The sequence below is a fragment of the Acinonyx jubatus genome, chromosome B4 (assembly GCF_027475565.1).
Source record: "Acinonyx jubatus isolate Ajub_Pintada_27869175 chromosome B4, VMU_Ajub_asm_v1.0, whole genome shotgun sequence".
Lineage (NCBI taxonomy): Eukaryota > Metazoa > Chordata > Mammalia > Carnivora > Felidae > Acinonyx > Acinonyx jubatus.
Genome location: NC_069387.1, coordinates 37,136,190 through 37,159,614, shown reverse-complemented (window position 1 = coordinate 37,159,614; position 23,425 = coordinate 37,136,190). Strand labels below are relative to the sequence as shown.

Below are 23,425 nucleotides of genomic sequence, written 5' to 3'. Positions count from 1 at the left end.
ACAGTTAGTCTTTCTCTTTTCAGAAGCCAGAGGGAGAACTGGAGGAGTTGTGCACTGAAGTCCTATTGGCTCTGGGGTTCCAGTCTCCAGGAATAGTCATCTTCAAGCTGTGGGACAGATGGCATTTGAACAACCTGCCCCCAAATGGTCTCCTGGTTGCAGTGGGGAGACTCATCTTCTGCCAGGGTATAGATCCCTATTGTGGAAGAGTTAGTCTGAGAAGAGGATAGGGCCAGCAGGGGGTGGGGGCATTGTATTTATTCTAGACTAGCTTTATCCTCCTGATTCCTCTCATTGGACATCTCCATTTAGTTCAGTCATGGGATGTATGTGTAGATGGGAAGGGGACAAACTAGGTCCCTATTGGGCTGCTGGGAACTCAGGAGGAAGTTTCTGGAGACCAAGAATGGCAGAGTAGGACATATTAGAGCATGAGAGACTGTGGAGCTGGAGAGAAGACTCCAGGTGGAGAGAGAAGGCAGAATAGAGTGGTGGGGTAGGGCAAAGGAGGAAGCAAGGAGTGGTTTACTTAAGGGAACCTTAAGTTTTGAATTTGATTAGAGGCTTGGAAGGTAATAGTGTAGCAGGATGAGGCCAAGAATCACCATACAATCTCTATCCTGGTGGCTATTGGTGATGGCAGTGGCTCTCTTACTCATTCCACTCACCTCTCCCAATCACAAAGTATGAAAAAATAATCAAGTCACCGGCCTATGACAGTGACTTCCCTTTACCACTTGGAACTGGGGCCAAAGAGAATCTGGGGGAAGTCAGCTGACCTTCTGGGCATTAAGATAAAAATGACAAGGCATGTGGTTTAGGCTGCACAGCAAGCTCAGAGGACACAGTAACAGAAATTGGAAATGTGTATCCTGATATAATCAGGACAAATGTTTTCACATCCACTTCAGACATCATGGCTCTTTATTTCCTTAAAGGTCCTTGGAAGGGAGTGTTCATGCCTAGGCTGTACCAATATCTTGTATCTGTATGCTGTGCTAACATCCATTATTGAGCTTAATCTTTCCAGCAGCCCTGTGCAGCAGCCACATCAGGAATTATAGTCCTATTTAACAGTTGAAGAAGCTGAAACTCAGATAAATTAAGTAACATGCTCCAGGTTGCCCAGACTCTGATGGCAGAGCTAGGATCAGAACCCAGGTCTCCTGCCTCCCAATCTATAGAGTTTCCTACAGTAAGGCTAGGATGCACCCCTCCCTGGGATAGGGATGTTTTTTTTGTACTCTCTCTCTTAGGTGCAGACCCCTACATTGGTGTCACATGGGAATATATCCTGCACCTTCTGAGGATGGCCCAAAAGGAGGATGACATGTTGGCAGTATGTCATGGTGAGGATTAGGAGGGTCTGGGGAAGACTCTACTGGAATAAGGGAGAGAGGAAAGAAGGGAAGAATGAGACTGGGTCCCTCTGAATATGGATCCCAGAAGGCTGGGGAGGGGCAGGAAATGTCTGAGAGCAGCTGCTTTTCTCCATCTGACTTTTCTTCATCTGATCTGGGGCAAGGACCAAGTTTGATTAGGGATGCTGTGGGTGTAGACAGCCTCAACCACTTTCCCTTTCCCTGCTGTGTGGACAAAGTGTGGTCAGAAAAGAGAGATAGTTGGGGAGATGGTGAATGGGTTGGTGTTTCCCAGCACAGGACACCACAAACCCTTTTAGAGTTGGGGATGAGAAGACTGTGCCCGCATGTATGTATGTTTCGTTTTGTGGGAAAGGAAAGGTGATATGCAGCTCAAACTCCCTGTAACCCTCATAGTGCTCAAAGGATTGGTCATCAGTGCCCGGAAACATCTGGATCTGGGTACTAAGAATGATGAAATAATGGACATCACACAAGAGGCGCTGTCCATCAAGGCTTACCTCACCCTTCGGGTTCTCTTCAATCGTTGGTCCCTGAGGAGCAACAACAAGGTGGGATTGTAGATAGCAGAGGCTGGATGCATGGGCTGAAGGAGTAAGTCTTGAATCAAAGATGGGACAGGGCCATGTCTAGCCACTTATTGGTGGGAGGATAACTTAAATGGCTCTTCCAAAAGAGCAGGGTGATTCTCCTCAGGTTCCTCTTCCCATTCTCCTTAAAAGGGTACTATCAGAAAACTCCACTGTCTGTTCACATAATATGTATGCAATTAAGCAACCTTACATTTACTGATTACCATCATTTGCTAGGCACTGTGCTAAACCTTGCAGATACAAAGAGGACTAAAGCAAAGCCTCTAAAGGATTATCTTGCCTTCATCCCTGAGCTGAGGCAAGTTTGTTGTGTTTCCTTGGGCACAGGTGACAGAGGAAGCTCTGGTGATAATTGGTCATCTCTTCTTCCTCATTCCATCATCCAAACTCAAGAATCAAGTGAACCGTTTAACCCGATGGTTAATGACTTTGATGTCTGCAAAAGTGGCACCTTTCTACATTTCCCAGGTGATTGGAATAGGGTGAGAAGATAATTTAATGGGTTTATGCTTTCCATGTTTACTGAGTAATTAATGCTGGGGTTGGCAGAGCACGGCCCACAGGCCAAATCCAGCCTGAAACTTGTTTTTGTAAAGTGAGGTTTTGTTGGAATTCTGCCACTCCCATTTTGAATTCATCTCACACTTTGAATCTCTCTGACTCAGATTTAAATGGCTCATCAGAGTAGATCAAGCCCACCTGGATAATGTCCCTATTTTAAGGTCAGCTGGTATGGGACTTTAATTATGTCTGCAAAATCTCTACATATAAACACCTACATTACTGCTTGATTGAATAACTGGGAGAAAGGCCCTGGAATTTGGGGGGGCCATTGCTATATTCTGCCTACCTTAGAACTGTTACACCAATATTAGATATTTTTAGGAGCAGAAGACTCGGAACCACTACCCAAATTTTCTGATTGTTAAGTCCTTCTTCCATTTCAATGGCATTCCTCAAGCCAATTTCCCTTCAAATTTTAATGGGGATTCTGCAAAAAGAAGATGTGTTAGTTAGCAAAATGGGTGGGAAATACTGAGTTAAAATTAAATAAATATCTTAAATGCAGGACTTCTCAGAGCTTTCAGTATGTAGGCTAATCTGGTCCTCCGAGAAGCAAATACTAACATGTGATTAGAGGTGCAAGAGATTTATTGGAGAAACATCTGTGAGAGAAAACAGGGATAGAAACAGAGAGGATTTGGAGAGCCATCAGACTATGATGTATGTCTGACCCTTGATAAGGCTAGGGAGAAGGAGGGAAGGAAGGGAAGGAGAGAGGAAAGAGAGGAAGGTTTTAGATTACAGTGCAGTTGTAAGAAAGTTTTAGTAAAGCCAACAGGGAGTCACTGAACCAAAGTTACCCATCAGAAAAGTCCTATATCTTGAAGGACTAATAGGCCTGCTTTAGTGGACCTGCCATATTCAGTCATTGGCTGGGACAAACCTGTGGGAATTTGACTTCAGTTTTAACACAGTGATGGATTTTAGAGCATGGTAGCTGCACATATTGGTCAATTATGCACCAATAGGCATCTGAGAGGCATATTTTTCAGGGTTACTAAATATGCTAATGTGCATTTGTGAATTTCAAAGAGGAGGATTTTTTTTTGAGTGCAACACACATTAACATCAAGTTTCCAGTGACTACAGTGTTCAGTCTACTGTTATGCTACCACCTCAAATACACTTTCCTTGGTGTATGAAGGGATGGCCTTTCTCACACATATGCTCTGAGTTTTCCACATTAGTGGACCAGCCACACAATCTCTTGTTTAATCTCCCTTCTGGCACATGTCTCCATGTTGCCTGGTGTACGGTCTGTGAATTTGGAACAAAGGTTTGCTCTATGTAGCCAATTAGCCAGTTGAAGGCTGAAATTTGTATACCAACTACTAGTCTGAAGATTATTCAGGTGGAAATTTCACCTCATGTCTTGGCTGACAGTGGAAATGTTTTGACTACTCCCTTTCTCCTTCTCATTCCTCCTCCTCCCTCTCTCCAAGGAATGGTGGTCAAGAATCAAGATAGTTATCAGCCCACAGTATAATTTTGTTTGGACATCAACTAGCACTAGCCAGCTCTATTTAAGCAAGCTGGCCCTAACTGGGAATCCATCAGGTAGACCAAAGGAGAGGAAATGTTGATTTTTTAAAATTTATCCTGCTCCTTTGAAGGCAGCCAATACTTGCAATGTTGAATTTCCCTATAGGTTTCTGTGGAGTAATGAGATTATATGAAAATAAGTATAGCTTATTGGGCAAAGTGGAAGGGCAGGTCATGACTGTGTTAGGCTATGAAAGAACTAGACCCTGAGCCTTTTTTGGAAATGTCCAAGAGGGCAGTGTGAAACAATGATGACTTGGGCCATCCTTGAAGAGTAGATGTGAGGACAGAGGATTTCTTTTGAGGCTGTGGAAAGTCTGAGCTGACTTGTACTTATTCTGTCCTTATGCACACAGTGTATCTTCCAACTTATAGATGCTCTGGCTCTTAGTGGCTGTGGAGGTATAAACTTGGAATCCCAGCTGGGAAATATTATAGGCATGCTGTTCAAACAGGTGAGTGTTATGGGGCTAGAAGGATTATGGGCTTGCTTTCTCTCTTCTTTGGAGGTGATGGCTACCCCAGCTCAGGTCACAACCTCCACACGATGGAGGTGTCTTTCACATGGTGACTTTAACCATACACATCAGGTTTCCCTGGAATAGGCAAATGCCTGGATTCCGGGAACTGAGTGGGATATTCTCCATGAGGTAAATTGGGTACATTCTACATGTTTCTTGAAGGTCACAGACCTTTGCTGCTTCCTCCTAATCTCTGGTTAAAAGGCAGAAAGTTCAAACCACTCCATAATACCTGTGCGAAATGTCAGGCCCTCTGTTTTGCAGCCTAGAGTAGGAAGAGGAAAACTGAACGTTTTTCAGAAAAGGGTTACCTTCTGTATGTTTAATTTGCTTCCCACTGTCTTCTTCCCTTTGGGGCTGGGAATGTGGATTCCTGGGTTCTGTTTTCTTGTTCTCCTTATGGCTAAGCACCACACTTTCCATGGATACATGCCTTGGTTTCCTCATCCACATTCAGGGCCCTTAGTTTCAGTCCTCCTGGGTCTGATGGCCTTGGTCTCCCCACAGCTGAGTGAAACAGTTGAGGACTCAAATCATCACTCTGTACAGGACCACAGCCTTTCCCTGAAGGCCTTCTATATCCTGAGTAAGTTACCACAGTTCCCTAACCCAAGGTATTTGTGTGGGTGGGCACTCAGGATCATTTTTTTGTCTCCTTGGACTGGAGCAGGGGCCTAAGTTCCCATAAGAGGCTTCCATTCTTCTAGATTAAATGCAAAGTGATCCATGTGAGCTTTGCCTGAAATTCAATGAATCTCGAAGGGTATAGACATAGCTCCATTCCCTTTACCTGAAGTTGACTTCTCTTTCTCCTTCACTGATTCCCAGCTCAGAAAGGTGATCCTGTAGGGGCTCCTGGGTGGCTCAGTCAGTTAAGGGTCCGACTTCGGCTCAGGTTGTGATCTTGCAGTTTGTGGGTTTGAGCCCCGCATTGGGCTCTGTGCTGACAGCTCAGAGCCTGGAGCCTGCTTTGTTTGGATTCTATGTCTCCCTCTCTCTCTGCCCCTCCCCCACTTATGCTCTGTTTCTCTCTCTCTCAAAAATAAATAAACATAAAAAAAATAAAAAAAAAAGAAAGGTGATCCTGTAATTACAACACTAATCATCATGAAAAGTGTGCTGACCTATGGGAGGGCATGTGGTGGGGCCGTGGAGGGACAGAGCCCAGCTCAGGAAAACGATCTGGCCCTGTGCTTGGCACATGGTAAATGCTGAGTAAACACTGGCTCTCTTTTTCCCTTTTTCCTTTCTCCAACCTAAAGGACACTAGTTTATCTAATTCATGGCATCAGTGGTTTGCTAAACATGATTTACTTCTACTTACCACTTCCTACTTAAACATACACTTGATTCCCTTGTATTCGCACCCTTCTGATAGCCAAGTTATATAATGATCGGGTGGTAACCTTAATACGAGAGAACGTGGAATCCAAGGATCCAGCCAAGATAGTATCAACCATTCAAATTTTCACAGATGTGCTCCAGAAAGGTGAGTGGCTTGGTCCTATGGATCTTCTTTCCTATGAGAGCTCTTTTCTCTGGGAGACAGTCCCATGTAGTAGTTAAAAACTTGGTTTTAAACTCAATGTAAACTCAAAGTAAACTCAATAGGTTTAAATCTTGGCTTCACTTCTTATTAGCGTGCAAACTGTAACAGGTTGCTTTTAGTCTGTACCTCTATTTCCTCATCTGAAAATGGAGGTAATATTAATACCTACCTTTCAGGGTTTTTAGTGAAGATTAAATGAGAAAAACATATGCGAGGTGCTTAGACCAATTCCCACTATGCAGTCAGTTTCATAGTGATGTAGTCTATGATTGTTATCTTGGGGGAATAGGCTTCAACTCCAATCAAGTGTTTGCCAAACCTTTGCTTTGTGCCTAGCATGGTGCAAGGTACTGAAAATAGACACTTAAATAAAACATAGTCTCTACTCTCAAAAGAGTTCACTATCAAGCGGGGAATATAAAGCTGTTCAGATAGTGAAACAATGCAAGATAATATGTGATAGGTTGTTTAAATGTGAGCATGGTGATGTGCAATAGGAAAACAGAGAAGCTTGTCAGTCCAGAGATGAGATGGGCTCTGTGCAGGAGATGCAGGCAAGGAGATTGTAACAGCAAGTTAGGAGACGGAATTCACATAAAGAAGAACAGAAGAACAGTGGTCATAGTTCTAAAGGTTGAGATATATATGGGGCAGGGGGAGCAGCTGGAGAGGTGGATTTGTGTGGGCAGTCATAGGAAACTGGAAAGGGCTGGAGCTCAAATGCCAGCTTGATGAAAATACTGTTTTAGGTCACTCTTCAGTCTGCTTTGAAGCAAAAGTATGGTGGAAATAACCTCTAGGGATTCTAACTGGCCCTTGAATACCAGGACAGTACCTAGAATTCCTCCCAGCTGTCTATCTTCTTGTGCCTCCCAAAACAACAGAGAAGGGTGGAAATTGACCCCCAGCTGCATGTCTGTCTTTTCTCTAGTGCCCCAGACAGAGCAACTGAAGAATGAGGTGATGCATTCAGTCATAATCATGATTCAGGAGGATCTCAAACCAGTGAGCAGAAAGGCTAAATGTTTGGGCTGGGAGGGCAATTGGTTTTATGAGACCTCGAAGTTGTATAAAATGGAGAGGGGGAGGTTCATGGATGAGGGGAGAGGTAAGGCACTCTTACCAAGCTCTTCATGGCCTCAGACATTCCCATGGTTACATTTGGGCTCTTCAAACCTGAGAAGGATTTGAGAAGCGGACAGGTGGTTCCAGCTATTTTCTGAGCCTTGTCAGTGGGGACACAGAGCTCTAAAGGATACTAAAAATTCAGAGGGGAAGAAGACCTCAAACATTATATCTAGCATGGGGTCTGAGAAGCCATGGTTTTAACAAGCTCTGCCAGGCTTAGAGGCAGAAACTGCTCCCAGCTCTGAATCGTGCAGGACAGGGAGAAGAGGAGCAGTGGTTTAGGGTGCCAAATGGACATCAATGACACTATCCCTAAAAAAAAAGTCCTAAATATTCAGAAGGTTAATGGAGAGACTGGGATCATGAGGGCTGGGCCCTCAGGACTTGAGGGATTCATTCCTGGCTTTCTCAACGAAGGCCAGAACATGGTACTTTTCCTAGACTCCGATTTCTCCCTACCCAATACTTCTGCCAATTTCTTATCTTATATAAGGTGTGGGCAAGCTAAGTGCTTACAGTTCTTCAGGAGGATGGTAGCATCCTGGTAGCAGCTGAAATGGGCTAGAATTTGAGGGTGGAGTAAGGTAGTCAGGGTCAGTGGCTGTCATCCCCTGGAGCCCACTGAAGAGTCACATTGGGTTTGAAGTCAGGAGATCTGAGTCGCTTGAACATACCCCTCACCTGCTCTGGTCCTCTGTGTCCTCACCTGGAATACGAAGGGTCATACTGATGTGCCTTCCTATGTTGCCACATGATGGTCTATAACTCCCACAGGTGCGAAGGGTCCTCCTGAACTTCATCGAGATGTTGATCCAGCATGACTACTTGGCCCCGCCCCAGGGGAGCATCATCATCAACTATGTCATCAAGCTCAGCGAGTCTGACTGCTCAGTGAGCAGGGTCCAGGCAGAGAGCAGACGGAGGGTGGGAGCAAGAGAAGGGCAGGTTGGGAGCAGAAGGGAAAGAAGAGGAGGGTATGGTTGGCACAATGGGAATGGGCTTTGACATCTTAAACTCTGAGAGGTGAGCCAGGGGAGGCCTTGAGCCAGAAGACTCAGCTAGCACTGGTTTCAGATTAAAATATTTCCTTTTCTTATTCCAGAATGAAGAGGACATCCAACTAACATGTTCCAAAATCCTACAGATGGTACAAACAACTAGGGTCAAAGAGGCCCCTTCATCTCCTCCTCCCCTGACTCCCAGATCACTACCCTGACACCCAGATTGCATACTCTCTGCCTGCCTTCCACCCCCTCCCAACTCCATATAACCCCTTGTACCGTCTCTTCCACCCTCCCCACCTCTGTCTGAAACCACTCAAGTGCCTGGGACTTCTCTAAGAAGTGGCTCAGTGGAGCAGAAGAGGGTCACTGGATGGTAAACCTGGAGGCCTGAGCCTGGGTCCTGTTCAGCCAGTTTCTGGCTGTAAAATCTTGAGTAAATTGCTCTCCAGGTTGCAGTTTCTCTTTCTGTAAAAAAGTTGGTGATTATTCACCCTTGCTGGTCTTAGCAATCTCTAGGGATTCTTGAAGACTCCTACGGGTTGCTATGTGGGTCAGAGTTGAGTCAGGGGCCATGGGAGGAAAAGCTGTGATCTACTCTCCCTCCCAGAGTCCCCCTCTCCCAGCAAAGCTGTCTCCTGATCACTAGCATGTCTTCTACCCTTGGGATGTTCCCCAGTGAAGGTGATTACAAGTCACACAATTCCAAATTTCAAGAAGCCCCTCTATCTAATCAAGTCCTTCTTACTGTAATTTTAATCAGGACTTTGGTTATGTTTTACCAACATGGAGTGGAAAGGGAAAGAGGGCGAGAGGGAAGGGCAGGGAATGGGCAGACTGTGTATATAAGGTCTCAAATGCCCCTCCAGGAAAGGAAGACAAAGCCATGGGGTTGGAGAACTTATGGTTGGGGCTAATTTGGGGCTTGACATTGAATCCCTTGCCACATCTTACTAGGTAACCTTGCCCAAACTGATCACCTTGGTATGCCAGCCCAGCAACACCTTGGCCTTTGTGCCCCTGAGTAAGATGGCCACGAAAATGGCTCTGAGGGCCCGTTCCCTGGGCCAGGTTCCCTACCTCAGCAGCTTTCACCTCAGGCGTAAGTACACGGTGGGGAAGACTGTGGAGAGAGGTTAACTGTGAAAGCACAGGCTGCCACAGGCAGGGAGAGTGGGGGCAGGAGACAGGGTGAGATTCTGAAGGGGCGGTGGGTGTAGGGACAGGGTGCAGATCTGCAGGGCTATGGCTGTGAGCCTGAGCCATGATGGAGGAGGTAGGCAAAGGGTTAGCACAGCAGATTGATGCCATTTGGCCCTTCACATGAATGAAAAGGGGATTTCTCTGGGAGAGAGGCAACCCCAGACACAAATCCTTCTTGCCTTTATTCCTCATCTTGAAACACTGGAGTAGAGATGTAAGAATATTGTTGTTAATTACAAAGTAATGTGTACACAGACATTCCTGACCCTTTGCCCCAATTCTGAGCATTACTCTTTGTTCGCCCCTTCTTGACCTTGAGTCCCAGTGGGAGTCAGAGTTGGGGTGAGGATATCTGTTCAGCACATTACTTGGGGTATGTATGTGTGCTTGTGTGTTTGGAAAATAAGCATTCTTTATTAGGGTTTAAAAGGTGGAAAGGTAACAAATTACTTTCCCAGTGTTGAGAGTTCTGATTATAATCCATATGAACAATAGATATTTAAAATATGGACCTAGGATTTTCAAATATGAAAGTCTACGCTCAATAAAATGTATACCTGGATTACAACTTAGAATAGTGGGAGATGTTTTCAAGGTGTACACTAATAGAATACACTCATGGGTAATGACCATTTACCATGCTCTGGCTGGACAATGCCAGGCTGACATAGTAGCCTTTCTTCCCTAGTTTCTCTTTTTCTCTCTATCAAAAAAAAAAAAAAAACTTTTAAAATTGTGATATAGGTGACATACAGTGTTGTATTAATTTCAAGTGTACCATGTAGTGATGTGACAATTCTATACATTATGTTCACCATGATAAGTATAGTTATCATCTGTCACCATAAGTATGATTACAGTATTGTTAACTATATTCCCTACTTTGTACTTTTCATCCCCATGACTTATTTCTTGTATAACTGGAAGTTTGTACCTCTTCATCCCCTTCACCTATCTTGCCCATCTCTCACCTCTGGCAACCATCTGTTTGTTCTCTGTATTTATGATTCTGTTTCTGTTTCTATTTTTCTTTGTTCATTTGATTTGTTTTGTAGATTCCACATAAAAGTGAAATCATATGGTATTTGTCTTTTTCTGTTGTACTTATTTCACTTAGTGTTATACCCCCTAGGTCCATCCATGTTGTCATAAATGGCGAGATAATCATTCTTTTTTATAGCTGAATAATATTCCTGTGTGTGTGTGTGCGCGCGCGCGTGTGCGCGCGTGCGCACACATCTGTTTTATGCTGGAAATGGTTTGTTTTGAGGCTGAGTCAAAATGTCAAAATCCCCATGGCAATGGCACCAACACTCACTCTCCACTTTGCTTTTTGTCCTCCACTAAAGAATGGATGGTGGGCTGCTGGGAATGGGGGGCTGGAAGTTGGGCATCCTGGAGCTGGCACTGACTCTGTCCTATTCTCTTATCCTCTTTTAACTCAGCTACCCAGTTCATCTCCCCACAGAAACTCCTGACCCATCTTGTGGTAAGTGATGAATGAATGGGATGAATACTACCTTGCCATCCATCCTTCCATCCATCCATCTATCTGTCCATCTCCCCATTCTACAAATAGTTGAGTACCACTCTATTCCAGGCATTGTGCTGGGCAAGGAATAAAGGGTAGGGCCAAAGATCATAGAGACTTTGGGGAGAGGTGATCCAGGCCAAACAGCTTGGAGGAGGGAAGGAATGTGGGTTGGAGAAGACCTGGCCTGTATTCTATGTGGCCTTATTGTGAGCTGTTCTCTGTTGATCTTAGACATGGCTTTCTGGATCTCATTTTCTCAGCAAGTATGTTTTGAGTTTCTCTATTTGCCCAGACATTATGTTATAGACATTATGTATACTTGGAAAGACAAGGTGTAGAACTGCTCTTGAAGTGTTCACAGTCTTAGTGGGAAAGACAAGCCTGGGAATAACTACCCATAATGCAGTGTGATAAATGTTAGTAGAGGAATACATGGGGTGCATTGGGATCTTAGAAGAGTGATGGGCTGATTTGGTCTCCAGGAATCAAAGAAGGCATCACAGAGGAGGCAACGTTTTGAGAGCACCTTGCAGAACATGTAGTTCACAGGTGGAAAAGAATGGGAAGGTCTAAGCTTCAGCTCTACCATTCAGTGGATTTGTTCTTATTTTCTTCCTTCTTTTCCCTTAAATCCATTCGCTGCCTTCTGCTCGCTTCTCTTGTTTCTCAGATGTTTTCCCTGAAGCCCTATAGAGAAGGGGAGTTTGGTGTAAGCTCTCTAAGGCTACTATATGCCCTGCATCCTATCACCTCCCTGCACCCCGTTATCAACTCGAATGTGGGCCAGCTGTGGATGACGGAGATCCCACAGATGTTGCAGATGCTGGATGGTGAGGGGTTGGCTGCAAGGTGGGAGAAATGGAGCTGGGGCAGGGGGGCAGACTCCAGAAGAGATGAAGTCCCGAGGTACAGGATGGATCTTCCTTGGGGTGAGGAGAACCAGGACCAGTCTCTCTGTCTTTCTGAGATGCCATTTGGGTAGGTCTGCTTCTTGGACCATGTTCTGCACTGAGTAGATATGCAGTCCAGAATTCTGTGGCTCCAGAGTTCCCAGAATGCCCCTTCTTGTGGGCAGAGGATCAGGGAAGAGTGTGGGCTTTGGAACCAGAGAGACCCAGGTTGGTATCCTTGTTCTAACACTTGCCTGCTGGGTACGTTTGACCTTTGAAGTCATACATTTCCTGGAGTCTCTGTAAAGTGGGAGAATAGTTATATTGTGGGTCATGGTGAAAATTAAATGTGATGATGGGCATAAGGCCCCTGGAATAGTGTCCAGATGTTGGTTCTTTTTCCCTATCTGGGGCCTTCTGGTCGGGCAGATCATGCTTTCTCCTTTCCTAGATCACACTGAAAAGAGCCTGAATCAGGAGGAGTGGGAAGGCAGGCTGCTCCAGGTGAGCACCCTATGAGACATTCCTCCCTCCACACTTGCCTTCTTTCTCCTCTTTAGAATCCTGAGGGAGACCCCCCAGAGACTGAGACATGATCAAGAGACCTCCCTACTCAAGAAAACCTATTTCTGGGGAATCCTTGGCTCCTGGCCTCTGCATCAGAGTCTCTGACTGTATCCTAAACCTTAATTTACCTTCCACACCCTCAAAGTCCGACTGTCAAGAGAGAGTAAGGAAATGGGGCCCTAGCTTTGTGATCTTGGGCAAGTTATTTAGCCTTTGCCAGCCTCAGCTTCTTCATCTGTAAAATAGAAATAACTCCTATCTCTCATAATTGAATAGGATAATATAGGAGAGAGAGAGAGCCTTGTAGACTATAGTTTCACATACATAATTGGCATTACCATCATTGTTGCTATATTGTCATTCTCAGTCCTGACTAACCCCCTCTGTATATTTTAGCTCCTCCCCATTTCTTGAGCTCTTTTTTCATATTTACAGACCATGTCCCCTTGTCTCTTGCTTCCTTCTGACCCACTTCCATGAGGCAGAAAATCCCGGCCACTGCTCTGTGTGGTCCTTTTCTCCCTTTTTACTCAGTTTTCAAGTCAGTCATTATTGGCTATCGATGATGACAGCTGGCTGGAGCAACTCATTAAGGTTGTCTTGGAGAGGATAAATTATTTCAGCGATGATGATGAAGAGGAGAAGGTAGGTGTGTGTGTGTGTGTGTGTGTGTGTGTGTGTGTGTGTGTGTGTGTGCGTGCATGGCACACCACACGGCTGGGGGTGGTAGTTGCAAAGAGACAAATGGGGGGATGGAGCTTGGGGGGAGGGAATACAGAAATGTACATGAAGTACAGGTCTTGGGGGAAAAGCAAACCCATGTTTCTTGGTCCTGGGGAAGGGAGGGTTGGGGAGGACATGGAGCTGGTGGTCACACAGGAACAGCAGAAATATCAGTGTCTTACATTTGCTTAGTGTTTTGGGTTTTATTAAGAACTTTGCCATTTGTTGTCTTACTTAAACCTCCCAGTAGTTCAGAAGTAACAGATTAGATCTGGTATTTGGGTGCAGTGGAAAGATTATTGACCTAACAGTCACATTTAAGCAAGTTAATTCAAGTAATATTTGAGGGCATACCATGGATCAGGCACTGTGCATGATGTTGGGGCTGCAGAGCTGAGTAAGGAGGAAGGGCTCCTTTGCTCACAGAGTTCAAGGTCTATGCTGATGAAGGCTTTGTTTCTGTGCCGGCTTTTCCTGTGTTCCGGGTGTAATCTGGGTCAAGTGTTTCAGCCTTCGTGAAATTTCAGTTGACTCACTTGGGAAGTAGCAATAACTCCTACAGCACAGGAGAGTGGGTGAATATAGACAACAACATCTGTGCAGTTGCTCTGTAAATTCAACAGACCAAATAACCAGACAGCTCAATCCAGAGGGACTCAGAGTTTTACACAAATTATAGGTAAAATTGGCACCTGATTCCAGGTTTCTTGATTTTTAATCTTATTTTCCTATCACTGAGCAACACTTTACTTGGGCTTTGGGGGGGTCTCCAGGGAAGAGGCCCTATTTCCAAGACTGATTATTAGCTCTCTAATTATTAATAAATATTTATGAAGCACCTGCTATATGCAAAGCTTTGTGGGTGGTAAAATGAAGCAAGTAGGAATTCTGATCTTATCAATAAAGTTATTAAAAATATGTACTAAATGCTCACAGCACAGGAGGCATGAATCAGGTGTAGAATACTCATATAAAAGACACAGACTCTGCCTTCAGAAAATCATTGTCTGCTTGAGCAAACAGAGGACAGAGTGGACAATTACAATAAGTGTGGTAAGCATCAGGATCAAAATGTGCACTGTTTGCTTGGGAACACAGAGGGCAGCTGTTTACTTGGCCTGTGGGCACTGGCCAGAGAAGCTTTCTCAAAGGCGGTCCACCATCTCAGTTGGCTTATGACTGTTCTGGTTTCAGCTCTGAAAGTCCAGCATGTTAGGAAATACCTCAGTCCTGGGAAAACTGAGAAGATCATCACTCTAGAGAAGAATAAATAGGTCTAGGAAGAGTAATCATTTGTCAGCTGAGCAGAGAAGCAGTTTACCTTAGGTCAGGTTTCATAGAAGCAGAGCCTAAGGTGGGGGTCCTTGTCAAGTGAGTTAGCAAGAAAGTGCTCTCAGGAGAAGCTGATAAAGTAAAGGAAGCATGATAGGAAGGGGAGAGGCTAAGTAAGGATATGGGGAGCCCTGGATGGAAACTATACTGCAGAGTCTATCCTGTTAGAGACAGGTGAGGGGGGCTTTTGTACTTCCCCACCCCTCCACCTCTCTGTCACTTCCATAGTTGGTATGGGGCAGGGATGGGAGAGAGAAGAATGTAACTCTCAGGCACCTCCAGGCAAAGAGGCCCAAAAAGGCTGCAGGTAGGAACTGCTCATGATGGTGCCTGCAGTCAGGGAAGGGAAGGAACCCTTGAGTCTGGCCAAAGCACTAAAGGCATTTGCTAGGGGAAGAAAAGGTGCCCACAGACAGGAGGTTTTAGGGGGAGAGTTGAAACATTCACTGAACATCTGGTATACCCTATTTGTCTACTGTGTCAGGCACTGTGTTAGCACTGGAGTTGAGCAATGAACCAGACATGCACTGCTCCTGAGCTTTATTCTCATTGGAGATGAGAGCATGGGGCAAGTTAAGAGCTAACCTAACAAATACATTAACAAGATAATTAGCAGTTGTGATGAAGCTTTGAACGAAAGAAGCAGGATGGTGAGCTGGAGAGGAATTTAGGAGGTCAGGGAAGGCTCACTGAGCCAGGATCAGAAAGAGAATGAAACAGCATTTTGAAGAGCCCAGGGAAGATTCCAGACAGAGAAATAGGAAATATAGAAACCCTGAGGCAGGAAAGTGGGTGAGTATGTAAATATGAGTATTACAAGGTAGACAAAGGCAATGCACAGTAAGCAAGGATAAAGACTACTGAAATTCAGAGGAGGGAGAGATAAACATTACATAAAGATACTTTTTCGATTATGCTATGTTAATTTTAAAATTACACAAATTTAAGGAACTTTTTTATTTTTAAAATTTTTCAAGTGAGACTTTGTTATCAAAATTTATTTTATTTTTTGTTTGTTGTTTTTTAATTTATTTTTTCATTCAAGTATAATAGACATACAGTGTTGTATTAGTTGCAGGTGTACAATACAGTGATTTAACAATTCTATACATTTCTCAGCCCTCATCACAATAAGTGTACTTTGTCCACCCACCGATCCCCACTCTGGCAACCAGCAGTTTGTTCTCTGTGTTTAAGAGTCTGTTTTTTTTGTTGGTCTCCTTTTTCTTTGTTCATTTGTTCTGTTTCTGAAATTCCACATATGAGTGAAATCATATGGTATTTGTCTTTCTCTATTTCATTTAACATTATACCCTCTAGGTCCATCCATGTTGTTGCAAATGGCAAGATTTAATTCTTTTTATGACTGAGTAATATTCTATTCCACATCTTTATCCATTCATCTATCAATGGACAGTGTTGCTTCCATATCTTGGCTACTATAAATAATTCTGCAATAAACATAGGAGTGAATATATCTTTTTGAGTTAGTGTTTTCATTTTCTTTCGGTAAATACCCAGGAGTGGACTTGCTGGACCATATGGTTAGTCTATCTTTAATTTTTTGAGGAGCTTCCATACTGTTTTCCACAGTGGCTACACCAGTTTGCATTCCCACCAACAGTGCACAAGGGTTCCTTCTCCCCCCCGCCCCCATCCCCACAAACTCTTGTTATTCCTGGTGTTTTTTATTTTAGCCATTCTGGCAGGTGTAAAATGATATTTTTTTGTGGTTTTGAATTTTCACTTCCCTGATAGTTAGTGATGTTGAACATCTTTTCATATGTCTACTTGCCATCTATATGTCTTCTTAGGAAAGATGTCTATTCAGGTCGTCTGACCATTTTTTAATTGAATTATTTGCTTTTTTGATGTCGAGTTGTATAAGTTCTTTATATATTCTGGATATTAACCCTTTACCAAATACATGATTTGCAAATATCTTCTCCCATTCAATAGGTTGAATTTTTGTTTTGTTGATGGTTTCTTTCACTCTGCAGAAACTTTTTGTTTTGGTGTATTTCCAGTAGATTAATTTTGCTTTTGTTTCCTTTGCCTGAGGAGACCTATCTACAAAAATGTTTCTATGGCTGACGTCAAAGAAATTGCTACCTATTATTTCTTTTAGGAATTTTATGGTTCCAACTCTCACATTTATGTCTTTAACCTATTTTATTTTTGTGTATGGTGTAAGAAAGTGGTTCAGTTTCATTCTTTTACATGTAGCTATCCAGTTTCCCCAATTTCATGTGTTGAAGAGACTTTTTCCCATTGTATATTTCTGTCTCCTTTGTCATAGATTAATTGACCATAAAAGCATGGGTTTATTTCTGGACTATATTCTGTTCCATTGATTTATGTGTCTCTTTTTGTGCCAGTACCATGCTGTTTTGGTTACTACAGATTTGTAGTGAAGTTTGAAACCTGGGATTGTAATACCTTTTGTTCTTCTTCTTCAAGATTGCTTTGCCTATTCAGGGTTTTGTTTTATTTGGTTTGGCTTGTTTGTTTTTTATAATTCCACACAATTTTTAGGATTGTTCTACTTCTATGAAAAATGCTGTTGGTACTTTGATGGGAGTTGCATTAAATTTGTAGGTTGCTTTGGGTAGTATAGACATTTTAACAATATTGGTTCTTCCAATCCATGAACATGGAAGATCTTTCCATTTGTTTGTGGCCCTGATACCAAAGTTAGATAAAGGCATTACAAAAAAGGAAAACCACAGGACAATACCTCTGATGACCATGGATGCAAAAATGCTCAACAAAATATTAGCAAACAGAATCCAACAATACATTTTAAAAAATCATTCACCATGATCAAGTAGGATTTAGTGCAGGGATGCAAGAGTGGTTCAATATTCACAAATCAATCAACAATACATCACATTAACAAAAGAAAAGATAAAAACCATATGATCATCTCAATACATGCAGAAAAAGCATTTGACAAAGTACAATATCCATTCATGGCTAAAACTCTCAACGAAGTAAGTTTAGAGAGAATATACCTCAACATAATGAAAGCCATATATGAAAAACCTACAGTTAACATCACACTCAATGGTGAAAAACTGAGAGCTTTTACCTTAAGATCAAGAATAAGACAAGGATGTCCACTCTTACCACTTTTATTCAACATTAGAACTGGAAGTTCTAGCCACAGCAACCAGACAAGAAAAAGAAGTAAAAGCCATCCAAATTGGCAAGTAAGTAGTAAAACTTTCACTATTTGCAGATAACACGATACTATGCACAGAAAATCCTAAAGACTCCACCAAAAAACTGCTAGAACTGATAAATGAAATCAGTAAAGGATACAAAAGTAATATACAAAAATCTGTTGCATTTCTATAAACTTAATGAAGCATCAGAAAGAGAAATTAAGAAAACAGTCTCATTTACAATTGCACCAAAAATAATAAAATAGCTAGGAATAAACTTAACCAAGGAGGTGAAAACTGTAAAACATTGAAGTAAGGAACTTTTCATTTCCTAGCTGGAAATGGGAAGTATGTGGATCAGGGAAAGTCCCTAAAGGGATGATCCATACCCTAAGAGTTTGAGAAATTAGAAATACAGCTTTCTCTTAACTCTAGCTTGAGTCCCTGCTCTGTAGGATTACTACCTTATCCAGATGCCCCCCCCCCCCCCGCCGAACAAGAGGGCCTGTGTGGAGGATGGGGCATTGGGGGAAGGTGCTGGCTGACAGTTACAAAGCCAGTTTGGGAAATGTCTATTCCCCAGGCTACCCTAAGCTTATTCCAAGCTATGCATAGCCTTTCACCTCTACCCTTTCACCTCTCCTAGGCTTTTCTATATAAATTCTTTGGCTTCACCCTGCGGACCTCGAGGAATATAAAAATGGTGCAGATGATGCTCTCCGCCATCCTACAAACTGTCCATGAAGAGCTGCAGGAGAGGGAGGTGAGGTGGAGGAACTGGCAAAGCAGGGTGGGTGGGGGGAGCATTTTTACTTTAAGAGGCAGGATGACAAAGTGGTTAAAAGCTGGGACCTGGCAAGCTAGACAACCTGGGCTGGAATCCTAGCTCTACCACTTTATAGCTGTGTGCCCTTGGGCAAGTTACGTACTATTATTATTTTATTTTCTGAATCACTTCAGGAAGTTGCAGTCATGATGCATGCATATTTACCCCTAAATACCTCAGGATGTACTACCTAAAAATAACAATATTCCCTTATATAATCAAAGCACAGTGATCAAAATTAGGAAGTTAACATTGCTACAGTACTAGCAAATTATCTATCTAATTATCTAATTTATACAGCTGATCTATGAAAAAGGCCAATTGTCCCACCAACATTTTTTTAGAGCAGAAGAAAAACATTTTACCCCCCTCTGGTCTGGGATCTAATTTAGAATCAAATAGTGCATTTATTTATCAATTATCTTTAACAATTTTTAATATGGAACAGTTCCTCAGTCTTTGTCTTTCATGATCTTGACATTTTATTTTATTTATTTTATTTATTTATTATTTTTTTAATATATGACATTTATTGTCAAATTGGTTTCCATACAACACCCAGTGCTCATCCCAAAAAATGCCCTCTTCAATACCCATCACCCACCCTCCCCTCCCTCCCACCCGCCATCAACCCTCAGTTTGTTCTCAGTTTTTAAGGGTCTCTTATGCTTTGGCTCTCTCCCACTCTAACCTCTTTTTTTTTCTTCCCCTCCCCCATGGGTTTCTGTTAAGTTTCTCAGGATCCATATAAGAGTGAAAACATGTGGTATCTGTCTTTCTCTCTATGGCTTATTTCACTTAGCATAACACTCTCCAGTTCCATCTACATTGCTACAAAGGGCCATATTTCATTCTTTCTCATTGCCATGTACTACTCCATTGTGTATATAAACCACAATTTCTTTATCTATTCATCAGTTGATGGACATTTAGGCTCTTTCTATAATTTGGCTATTGTTGAGAGTGCTGCTATGAACATTGGGGTACAAGTGCCCCTATGCATCAGTACTCCTGTATCCCTTGGGTAAATTTCCAGCAGTGCTACTGCTGGGTCATAGGGTAGGTCTATTTTTAATTTTCTGAGGAACCTCCACACTGTCTTCCAGAGCGGCTGCACCAGTTTGCATTCCCACCAACAGTGCAAGAGGGTTCCCGTTTCTCCACATCCTCTCCAGCATCTATAGTCTCCTGATTTGTTCATTTTGGCCACTCTGACTGGCGTGAGGTGATATCTGAGTGTGGTTTTGATTTGTATTTCCCTGATGAGGAGCGACGCTGAACATCTTTTCATGTGCCTGTTGGCCATCCGGATGTCTTCTTTAGAGAAGTGTCTATTCATGTTTTCTGCCCATTTCTTCACTGGATTATTTGTTTTTCAGGTGTGGAGTTTGGTGAGCTCTTTATAGATTTTGGATACTAGCCCTTTGTCTGATATGTCATTTGCAAATATCTTTTCCTATTTTGTTGGTTGCCTTTTAGTTTTGTTGATTGTTTCCTTTGCTGTGCAGAAGCTTTTTATCTTCATGAGGTTCCAATAGTTCATTTTTGCTTTTAATTCCCTTGCCTTTGGGGATGTGTCAAGTAAGAAATTGCTACGACTCAGGTCAGAGAGGTCTTTTCCTGCTTTGTCCTCTAGGGTTTTGATGGTTTCCTGTCTCACATTCAGGTCCTTTATCCATTTTGAGTTTATTTTTGTGAATGGTGTGAGAAAGTGGTCTAGTTTCAACCTTCTGCATGTTGCTGTCCAGTTCTCCCAGCACCATTTGTTAGAGACTGTCTTTTTTCCATTGGATGTTCTTTCCTGCTTTGTCAAAGATTAGTTGGCCATACTTTTGTGGATCTACTTCTGGGGTTTCTATTCTATTCCATTGGTCTATGTGTCTGTTTTTGTGCCAATACCATGCTGTCTTGATGATTACGGCTTTGTAGTAGAGGCTAAAGTCTGGGATTGTGATGCCTCCTGCTTTGGTGGTCTTCTTCAAAATTATTTTGGCTATTCGGAGTCTTTTGTGGCTCCATATGAATTTTAGGATTGCTTGTTCTAGTTTCGAGAAGAATGCTGGTGCAATTTTGATTGGGATTGCATTGAATGTGTAGATAGCTTTGGGTAGTATTGACATTTTGACAATATTTATTCTTCCAACCTATGAGCACAGAATGTTTTTCCATTTCTTTATATCTTCTTCAGTTTCCTTCATAAGCTTTCTATAGTTTTCAGCATACAGATCTTTTACATCTTTGGTTAGATTTATTCCTAGGTATTTTATGCTTCTTGGTGCAATTGTGAATGGGATAAATTTCTTTATTTGTCTTTCTGTTGCTTCATTATTAGTGTATAAGAATGCAACTGATTTCTGTACATTGATTTTGTATCCTACAACTTTGCTGAATTCATGTATCAGTTCTAGCAGACTTTTGGTGGAGTCTATTGGATTTTCCATGTGTAATATCATGTCATCTGCAAAAAGTGAAAGCTTAACTTCATCTCTGCCAATTTTGATGCCTTTGATTTCCTTTTGTTGTCTGATTGCTGATGCTAGAACTTCCAACACTATGTTAAACAACAGCGGTGAGAGTGGACATCCCTGTCGTGTTCCTGATCTCAGGGAGAAAGCTCTCAGTTTTTCCCCATTGAGGATGATGTTAGCTGTAGGCTTTTCATAAATGGCTTTTATGATCTTTAGGTATGTTCCTTCTATCCCGACTTTCTCAAGTGTTTTTATTAAGAAAGGATGCTGAATTTTGTCAAATGCTTTGTCTGCATCGATTGACAGGACCATATAGTTCTTATCTTTTCTTTTATTCATGTGATGTATCACGTTGATTGATTTGCGAATGTTGAACCATCCCTGCATCCCAGGAATGAATCCCACTTGGTCATGGTGAATAATTCTTTTTATATGCTGTTGAATTCGATTTGCTAGTATCTTATTGAGAATTTTTGCATCCATATTCATCAGGGGTATTGGCCTGTAGTTCTCTTTTTTTACTGGGTCTTTGTCTGGTTTAGGAATCAAAGTAATACTGGCTTCATAGAATGAGTCTGGAAGTTTTCCTTCCCTTTCGATTTTTTGGAATAGCTTGAGAAGGATAGGTATTATCTCTACTTTAAACGTCTGGTAGAACTCCCCTGGGAAGCCATCTGGTCCAGGACTCTTATTTGTTGGGAGATTTTTGATAACTGATTCAATTTCTTTGCTGGTTATGGGTGTGTTCAAGCTTTCTATTTCCTCCAGTTTGAGTTTTGGAAGTGTGTGGGTGTTTAGGAATTTGTCCATTTCTTCCAGGTTTGTCCAGTTTGTTGGCATATAATTTTTCATAGTATTCCCTGATAATTGTTTGTATCTCTGAGGGATTGGTTGTAATAATTCCATTTTCATTCATGATTTTATCTACTTGGGTCATCTCCCTTTTCTTTTTGAGAAGCCTGGCTAGAGGTTTATCAATTTTGTTTATTTTTTCAAAAAACCAACTCTTGGTTTCTTTGATCTGCTCTACAGTTTTTTTTAGATTCTATATTGTTTATTTCTGCTCTGATCTTTATTATTTCTCTTCTTCTGCTGGGTTTAGGGTGTCTTTGCTGTTCTGCTTCTATTTCCTTTAGGTGTGCTGTTAGATTTTGTATTTGGGATTTTTCTTGTTTCTTGAGATAGGCCTGGATTGCAATGTATTTTCCTCTCAGGACTGCCTTCACTGCATCCCAAAGCGTTTGGATTGTTGTATTTTCATTTTCATTTGTTTCCATATATTTTTTAATTTCTTCTCTAATTGCCTGGTTGACCCATTCATTCTTTAGTAGGGTGTTCTTTAACCTCCACATTTTTGGAGGTTTTCCAGACTTTTTCCTGTGGTTGATTTCAAGCTTCATAGCATTGTGGTCTGAAAGTATGCATGCTATGATCTCAATTCTTCTATACTTACGAAGGGCTGTTTTGTGACCCAGCATGTGATCTATCTTGGAGAATGTTCCATGTGCACTCGAGAAGAAAGTATATTCTGTTGCTTTGGGATGCAGAGTTCTAAATATATATGTCAAGTCCATCTGATCCAATGTATCATTCAGGGCCCTTGTTTCTTTATTGACCATGTGTCTAGATGAAATATACATTGTTGTAAGTGGGGTATTAAAGTCCCCTGCAATTACTACATTCTTATCAATAAGGTTGCTTATGTTTGTGAGTAATTGTTTTATATATTTGGGGGCTCCCATATTCAGCGCATAGACATTTATAATTGTTAGCTCTTCCTGATGGATAGACCCTGTAATTATTATATAATGCCCTTCTTCATCTCTTGTTACAGCCTTTAATTTAAAGTCTAGTTTGTCTGATATAAGTATAGCTACTCCAGCTTTCTTTTGACTTCCAGTAGCATGATAAATAGTTCTCCATCCCCTCACTTTCAATCTGAAGGTGTCCTCAGGTCTAATGTGAGTCTCTCATAGACAGCAAATAGATGGGTCTTGTTTTTTTAATCCATTATGATACCCTATGTCTTTTGATTGGCACATTTAGTCCATTTACATTCAGTGTTATTTAAAAAAAATTTTTTTTAATCTTTATTTTTGAGAGAGAGAGAGAGAGACAGAATGTGAGCAGGGGAGGGACAGAGAGAGAGGGAGACACAGAATCTGAAGCAGGCTCCAGGCTCTGAGCTGTCATCACAGAGCCTGATGTGGGGCTTGAACTCACAGTCCGCGAGATCATGACCTGAGCTGTCGGATGCTCAACTGACTGAGCCACCCAGGCGCCCCTACATTCAGTGTTATTATAGAAAGATAAGGGTTTAGAGTCATTGTGATGTCTGTAGGTTTCATGCTTGTAGCGATGTCTCTGGTATTTTGTCTCAAAGGATCCCCCTTAGGATCTCTTGTAGGGCTGGTTTACTGGTGACGAATTCCTTC

General features: G+C 42.2%; 1 protein-coding gene across 15 annotated transcripts in view; it reads left to right on the top strand.

The window, feature by feature from the left end:
• The window catches only part of LOC106965396 (maestro heat-like repeat-containing protein family member 1), a 112,044-nt gene that overhangs the window by 42,349 nt on the left and 46,270 nt on the right, over window positions 1-23,425 (top strand). For 13 of the 15 annotated variants that reach the window (XM_053225692.1, XM_053225694.1, XM_053225699.1 and 10 more), the window contains 15 exons: window positions 24-186; window positions 1,257-1,349; window positions 1,779-1,933; window positions 2,303-2,443; window positions 4,438-4,536; window positions 5,110-5,188; window positions 5,981-6,091; window positions 7,083-7,156; window positions 8,054-8,170; window positions 8,382-8,426; window positions 9,238-9,382; window positions 10,929-10,972; window positions 11,688-11,847; window positions 12,359-12,411; window positions 18,343-18,459. In XM_053225692.1, coding sequence (XP_053081667.1) covers window positions 24-186; window positions 1,257-1,349; window positions 1,779-1,933; window positions 2,303-2,443; window positions 4,438-4,536; window positions 5,110-5,188; window positions 5,981-6,091; window positions 7,083-7,156; window positions 8,054-8,170; window positions 8,382-8,426; window positions 9,238-9,382; window positions 10,929-10,972; window positions 11,688-11,847; window positions 12,359-12,411; window positions 18,343-18,459 — 1,596 coding nt within the window. Of the gene's footprint in view, window positions 1-23; window positions 187-1,256; window positions 1,350-1,778; window positions 1,934-2,302; window positions 2,444-4,437; window positions 4,537-5,109; window positions 5,189-5,980; window positions 6,092-7,082; window positions 7,157-8,053; window positions 8,171-8,381; window positions 8,427-9,237; window positions 9,383-10,928; window positions 10,973-11,687; window positions 11,848-12,358; window positions 12,412-13,008; window positions 13,120-18,342; window positions 18,460-23,425 lie in introns of all 15 variants that reach the window. The other 2 variants (XM_027074025.2, XM_053225697.1) reach the window with 2 other exon arrangements.